The sequence below is a fragment of the Hevea brasiliensis genome, chromosome 2 (assembly GCF_030052815.1).
Source record: "Hevea brasiliensis isolate MT/VB/25A 57/8 chromosome 2, ASM3005281v1, whole genome shotgun sequence".
NCBI lineage: Eukaryota > Viridiplantae > Streptophyta > Magnoliopsida > Malpighiales > Euphorbiaceae > Hevea > Hevea brasiliensis.
In genome coordinates this window covers 121673932-121681154 of record NC_079494.1, presented here as the reverse complement: position 1 = coordinate 121681154, position 7223 = coordinate 121673932, and the positions used below count along the sequence as shown (strand labels likewise).

At 34.2% G+C, this 7223-nt stretch overlaps 1 protein-coding gene across 1 annotated transcript; it reads left to right on the top strand.

Moving 5' to 3' along the window:
• Positions 1 to 3375: 3375 nt before the first annotated feature.
• On the top strand, positions 3376 to 6838 carry LOC110638001 (uncharacterized). Its single transcript, XM_058141501.1, has 7 exons — positions 3376 to 3529; positions 3620 to 3781; positions 4203 to 4268; positions 4736 to 4810; positions 5615 to 5744; positions 5820 to 5942; positions 6514 to 6838. The coding sequence occupies exons 2-7, from the start codon at positions 3627 to 3629 to the stop codon at positions 6655 to 6657; spliced, it is 693 nt and encodes a 230-aa protein (XP_057997484.1). The 5' UTR covers positions 3376 to 3529; positions 3620 to 3626; the 3' UTR covers positions 6658 to 6838.
• The last annotated feature ends 385 nt before the right edge of the window (positions 6839 to 7223 follow it).

The window sequence follows — 7223 nt, the reverse complement described above, 5'->3', positions numbered from 1 at the left end:
TTGAAAGGAAACACAAGCACATGTTGCAAGTCACTCGAGCCCTTCTTTTCCAGTCCAATCTACCTAAGAAATTTTGGAAGGAAGCCATACTCACTACTGTTTATTTAATAAACCGATTACCATCATCAGTTTTAGATTGGAAGACACCATTTGAAGTCCTAAATAGCAAACCACCAAGTTACAAGCATCTCAAAGTTTTCGGATGTTTATGTTTCGCCACAAATACCATGCCCCATAAAACAAAACTTGAACCCAGAGCTACAAAGGGAATTTTTATTGGTTATGTATCAGGCCATAAAGCATACAAGATATTTGATATCAATTCCCATACAATTTTTGTGTCAAGGGATGTGATATTCCATGAAACCAGCTTTCCTTACAAAAATGTCTTCCCCATTGGGTCACAATATCTAGCTTCTAAGAATGAAACTCCCTTACCAGTGATGTCACCTAACTCCCTAAGTGAAACTTATACACCTACCAACAATACTCCAGAAAACATAGCCATTCATCCACCATAAAATGACTCCACTCCTACATCTCACTACACACTCCCAACTGATCAGCCCATACCCTTACGGAAGAGCACTAGACATACAACACGACTAGCTTGGCTACAAGATTATGTAGCCCATATCACAAATGAAGAATCCTTACCAATAGCGGCATCTCCCAAGGACAGCGATTCTACAGGTATGGCATTTCCTTTCAACAAACTCATTACTGCTCCCACTTTTACCCATAACTATATTGCTTTCATGGTTAATGTGTCTTCTGTCAAAGAACCATACTCTTACCATCAAGCTAAGGATGATCCTAGATGGGTTCTTGCTATGAATCAAGAACTAGAAGCACTTGAAAGAAACAATACTTGGCAACTGACAACTCTTCCAGAAGGAAAAAAAACCCATCGCTTCTAAGTGGGTTTATCATGTCAAATACAATCAGGATGGCACAGTGGATAGATTTAAAGCATGCCTGGCAACCAAGGGCTACAATCAAATAGCTGGAATTGACTATGTTGATAGCTTCTCTCCAGTTGCCAAAATTGTTACTGTACGAATTTTCTTAGCCATCGCCACAGCTAAACAATGGCCGATACATCAGGTGGATATAAATAATGCATATCTTCATGGCTTCATCGATGAAGATCTTTATATGATGCCTCTTGAAGGTTACATAAAAGCGCAAAACAGGCAAGTTTGTAAACTTGTGAAATCCCTCTATGGGCTGAAACAGGCTGGAAGGCAATGGAATAAACAGTTCACCAGCAAACTCACAAGTTTCGGTTTCACACGGTCCACCTCTGATCATTGTTTATTCATAAAATGCTCTGGAAATGAATTTCTAGCTCTACTGGTTTACGTGGATGATGTCCTAATTACTTGAACAAGTGAAGTTCTGATTACATCCATAAAGAAATTCCTTAATGATGAATTTACAATTAAAGATATGGGGTATGCAAAGTATTTCCTGGAAATTGAACTTGCCCGATCTCCTGATGGATTATTTATTAGTCAAAGAAAATACATATTAGACATGTTACAAGATGCTGGTCTCTCAAATGCAAAACCAGCTTCATTCCCAATGGCAAAATCCCTCCATTTGACTGCTGAAATGGGTGACCTCATGTCAGAACCAGAAAAGTATAGAAGGATTGTTGGAAAATTACTGTATCTTGGCCTTACAAGGCTTGATATTACATAACCAGTACAGCAGTTAAGTCAGTTTCTCCAATCACCCAGAGTTTCCCATTGGCAAGCTGTTATACAAGTCCTCAAATATTTGCGAGGATGTCCTTCAAAAGGGTTGTTTTTCTCCACTAACTCATCCTTTCATCTTACTGCATACAGTGATGCTGACTGGGCAGCGTGCCCAACAAGCAGAAGATCTATCACAGGGTACTGCATTTTCTTAGGCTCTGCTCTTGTATCATGGAAAAGTAAAAAACAACCGACCATAAGTCGTTCATCTGCCAAAGCCGAATATCGCAGCATGGCTAGCACTACTTGTGAGTTAAAATGGATTTCATTTTTGCTTGCTGACTTCAAAATTCCAATGCAAACTCCAATCCCACTCCATTGTGACAATCAGGCTGCAATACATATCAGTAATAACCCCACATTTCACGAACGAACAAAACATATCGATATAGATTGTCATGTTGTTCAGCAGCACATAGCTGATGGGTTTCTCACAGCAGTTCACACTCCCTCACGACTCCAATTCACAAAGTCCCTCTCTGCTACAAGTTTTAATTTCATTTTGTCCAAGCTGGGACTGGTTGAACTTCACTAGCCTCCAGCTTGAGGGGGGATGAAAACTCTTATGCGCCAAATTTTGTTATACAGCTGGAAATAGAAATTCTTTTATTTTATTTTTTTGTGAGTTAGTTATAGCACAGCTGTATAGTATAGACTGATTCTAAAATTTTCTTTTCTTTTGTATATAAACACACAAGGACTGATCAAATGAGTACATAAAATATTCTTCCCAATTATTTCTTCTCTGTTATCTTTATTTTGTAACTGTTTGGCTACTTTTACAGCAACTCACTCCAGTAAAAAAGTTGGATGTTTGCTCCACGCCACAAAATGACGTGAGATACAGCCTTGTTATTTATTTTTTTTATTTTTTTTATACGAGTACGGGGTGAAGACTCCAACTTAGTTCTACCAAATGAGAAATGGGGTGAAATTAGAAATAAAAATTAAATGAAATTTTATAAAAGTATATGAATTAAAATAAAAATATAAAATGTTAAGGGATTAAAATTACATGATATAAAAAATACAATTAAAATTTACCCAAAAATATAGAGGTCGAAAAAAATATGAGGTTTGGTAAATAATAGTTTCTTTTTTAAAAATATATTTGAATTTATGGACAAATTATTAAATTTTAAAAATAAAATTTTAATTTTCAAAATTTTTGAGAGTTAAAATCCCAAAATATTTAAAATATTTTCTTCGTTAAAAATATATTTTCAACCACTAAATTACGTTAGGTTATGCTATAACCTTGTTATCTTTACCACATTAAACATTAACAATAGACTATCAACTGTGTATTGATCTTGAATGGTTAAAAATGTTTATTAAATATTAAAAATTTTTTAATTAAAATATATGAATTTAATTTTAATTTTTAATATTTTATTGTGATTTAATATATGTTTTTCTTGATAATAATATCGAACAAATTTTAAATAAATCATTAAATTTTAATTTAAACAAATTAGCTCAAAATTACTGGTGAAATACTCAAAATTTATCTCTGCTCTGAATATTATTATTATTATTATTATTACTATTAAAGAAAAAAATTATGTCAATTAGAGTGTCGGGCCTTCAGCCTTGGGCAATATGCGGCACCGTTTGGGTGAAACAGGATGGTTAAACGGTAGCAGTTTGGACACTTCACTATTTTCACTGTCTTGAGCTTGATCTCTTTCTTGCAAAATTTCATTTTAGGGTTTAACAAGGGCTTTTTCATATATCCACAGTTTTAATACTCCTCGGAAGTTACTGTAAAGTCTATCTTTCTTTCTCTCTCTCTCTCAATATATCAATTGATACCTTTTTCTTATGTCATATGAAGTTTGCGTTTCTCTTTGCAGATCCAGAATGCGGAGATCGGTAATGCGGCTGGTTCATCCTCTAGTAACGACGCGGGGATTTTGCACGAAACCGGAGAAAATCGTAGCTTCCGTATTGTTCGAGAGATTACCAGTTGTTATCCCCAAAATTGATCCTGTTGTTTATGCATTTCAGGAATTCTCGTTAGTTTTCTTGCTTTTCTTTTGTATTTCTCTCTATTTCTGATGCTGGTAAATTGACTGGAAAGAGCGTAGAGCTGAAAAGAATTTTAGCTAGTAGGTCAATGATGAGAAATTTTCTTAGTCATTACTTGTTTAAGATGTTCCGTTACTCTTTTTCCTTTTTTCTTTTTTCTTTTTTTTTTTTCAATTATTACCCTTTTTATTTTTCACATTCTCTTCTTCGGATTGTGGAGATTTAGTTTGGATTAAAGATGAGTAACCCAATGACATAAGAGAATCAAAATCAAAGTTATGGAAGAAAATGAAGCGGTTTGCAATTTTAGTTGTTTATGTTATGTAAAGTTGTGGAGCTTCACCCGATCAATCTTTAAGTTCTCCATTTGCTTACATTTTTATTTGAATTCTTTTGGGTGTGCTGTAGGTTTCGGTGGCGGCAGCAATATAGACGCCGATATCCAGATGAGTTTTTAGACAAGGCGGACTCAAGGTGGGTTTTCTTACAAGTGGTTGACTTCGCTCAGAGCCTCAGATTGTTATGCAGAGAATCAGTTGCATTTTTTTTTCTTTTCCTCCTGTCATTCCTTGGCTGGGATTCTTGTTTAACAAAGTAGAAGATATATGCAATTATCCTTGCAGACAGAATTTCTATTTTGCTGTTATGACATGTCAAAGTACTTATACGTTTCATGACGTTTTGACTTAATGAAGCATGTGTGCTTGACTTGAATATGATGTAGAGTATGTGATAACTTTTCTTTTACACACTCATATTAAATTTGTGCATATCAAAAGAGTTTGAGTACATCTACAAGACTGCCTGTCCAGTTGCCCCTCTGTTTTCTCTTTCGCTGAGAGAAATGCATGCATGGGAACATGGACTGTTCATTATCACATGATTAATTATGGATGGAAGTTTGAATTGTTCATAAATATTTTTATCTCTCTTTTAACCAGGGGAAAGGGTGACTACCAAATTGACTATGAACCGGCTCCAAGGATCACTGAAGCTGACAAAACAAATGATAGAAAGTAAGACATGACTAAAAGGGCATTCTTTCCTCCCGCTTATACTTGGAGGTGTTCATATGACTTCTGGCTGAATTTTTCTAAGTGTTTATTTTATGGATGTCTATTCTTCTAATTTCCATAGAGATTGCTTATTGAGATTACATTATGTAGTTCTTGCATATAATTGCATACGTTTATCTGTTAGAAATATTGTTGACATTGGTTGAAGAAATTCAAGTTAGTTTCAGTTTTTGCAAAGTTTTTCATTAAAACACCAACTGTAATGTTATTGGGGTGATCATTTGATGGAAGAGGATAATGATTGTGCTAATTATGTTTTATGGAAAATTAACTTATCATTAATGAGATAGCATGCTGTTGTGCTCAAATGCATGATACAATGTTGAGGTATGAGGGTAGGCATGTCATTGCCAAAAATGATTTGATAGTGGAATGGAGGATGCTTTTACTCAGTTCATTTCTGTTGCTTTGAATGATCTAGCACTACAGCTTCTGCTGACTTTTGATTTGCACTATGACAGCACTGAAGTTTTTTATTCATGATAGTTTTGCTCTGCAACTAAAAAAGTTCACACAATATTTTTTTGTTTTATAACAATCAACCTTCACATTCTTTCTTTTTTTGAAGTTATCTAAGAATTCAGATCTCAAGGCCTAATCTCTATAGTGGCTGATGGAAGATCTTTTTCTTTTGTTAAAAAGAGCTTATCTTTTCAACATCACGTATGGAATTTATATTGGAGCTGATTTCTTATGAACTTTGAATATTCTAATGATTATGATATCCAAATGTGTTTTCTTTAGGTCTTTACAGAGGGCACTTGACAGAAGACTTTACCTCCTTCTGTATGGAAAGGCATATGGATCTCCTAGTGGGAAGGCTGTCTGGCATTTTCCTGAAAAGATTTATGAGGCTGAGGAGACATTGCGCAAGGTCAACATTATTGTGTGATCTTTTATTTCCTACTGCTTTTTCTCTTCTCCTCATTTAAATTCCAAAACTTCGCAGTGTGCAGAGTCTGCATTGCAGTCTGTCTTAGGGAACCTTTCACACACTTATTTTGTTGGAAATGCTCCTATGGGTCACATGATCATACAGCCAACAGATAATGCACCAGATGCTGGTTATAAGGTATTTTCAAGAAATTACATATGTAATCTCTTACGAGGTAAAATATGAAATGGAATATATGTGCTATGCAGTGCTTTAATTATTTGGTAAAATATGAAATGGAATATATGTGCTATGCAGTGCTTAAATTATTTGGTTCTTTTCTTCAAAATGCAGTGAAAATTTTTGGCCTCAAGAATGGAATCTTAAAAGAAAACTTGAAATTAAAATGTTTGGATGTATGATGGATTTGATTGAAAACTGTGGATGATGCCAAAAAAAAAAAAATGTTTAATATAATTTTTATGATGCATCACGTATATTGCTGTGTAATTTTGTTTCACAAGGTTCTCATTTGATGCAATTGCAACTGAATAAAGAAGATTAAAATAAATCCAGTATGAGAGTAATTATTGTTACATTCTTAGTTTCCTTATCTAACCTAAAACTTGGTCATGTGTATTGGTGGTTTGCCCTAGTGTAAATTGATGACGGTTTTTTTATATGTACTGTATTGTATTTGGTATGAGATTGTCACATATGTTGTTTGTTATTCCTCATCTGATAACCATTTTGTTTTTTTCCCCTTCAGCAATTCTTCTTTAAGTCCCAGGTGATTGCGACAAACAAGTTTAAAATTGGGAAGTGTGAGGATTTTGTTTGGGTGACTAAGGATGAATTACTGGAGTATTTTCCTGAGCAAGCTGAATTTCTCAACAAGATGATCATCAGCTGAATTGGAAGTTCTATTTGATGTTCAATCTCAACGAATCTTCTTTGGAACCATCTGTATGCTATGTGAATCTGTTTTGCGTTCAATACTTGCAATTCAATCAGCAGAATGAATTTTTGGTAGTCCTCAGGATTCAGGAACAGTTAAAATTGCTGCAGAATGCCAAAGAGAATTTGCTCTATTATATCCTGAATAGAAGAGGGTTTAATTTTAATGAAACATTACGTTATTAGGTTGAAAAGGTCGGGAAGTTACGCAATAAAAACTGGAAATTTTGTGTTTCAGTGTCATCAAAACTGGGCTAGGTTGTGGATTGAGCCCCCTTAAGCCCCAACAATAGTTAGTTACTATATACATATGTCCTGGAGTTTCGGTCTGTTATTGTAGAAATTATAAAACACAGCAATATTGACATTTGTTTTTAAATGGATCTTTATAATATAATAAATATTAAATAGTAAATCTTAAAAAGTAATTATTTAGTAATTTTTTAAATATATTTATTTATTTATTATTAATTTATCATTCCATATAAATTGTCAGTGGCTTTCTGGTGTGCCTTGTGGTAG

Coding starts and splice junctions, on each gene's coding strand:
- LOC110638001 (XM_058141501.1), top strand. CDS start 3,627: ATGCGGAGATCGGTAATGCGGCTGGTTCATCCTCTAGTAACGACGCGG. Junction 4,269..4,735: donor TTAGACAAGGCGGACTCAAG/GTGGGTTTTCTT, acceptor TCTTTTAACCAG/GGGAAAGGGTGACTACCAAA. Junction 4,811..5,614: donor GACAAAACAAATGATAGAAA/GTAAGACATGAC, acceptor TGTTTTCTTTAG/GTCTTTACAGAGGGCACTTG.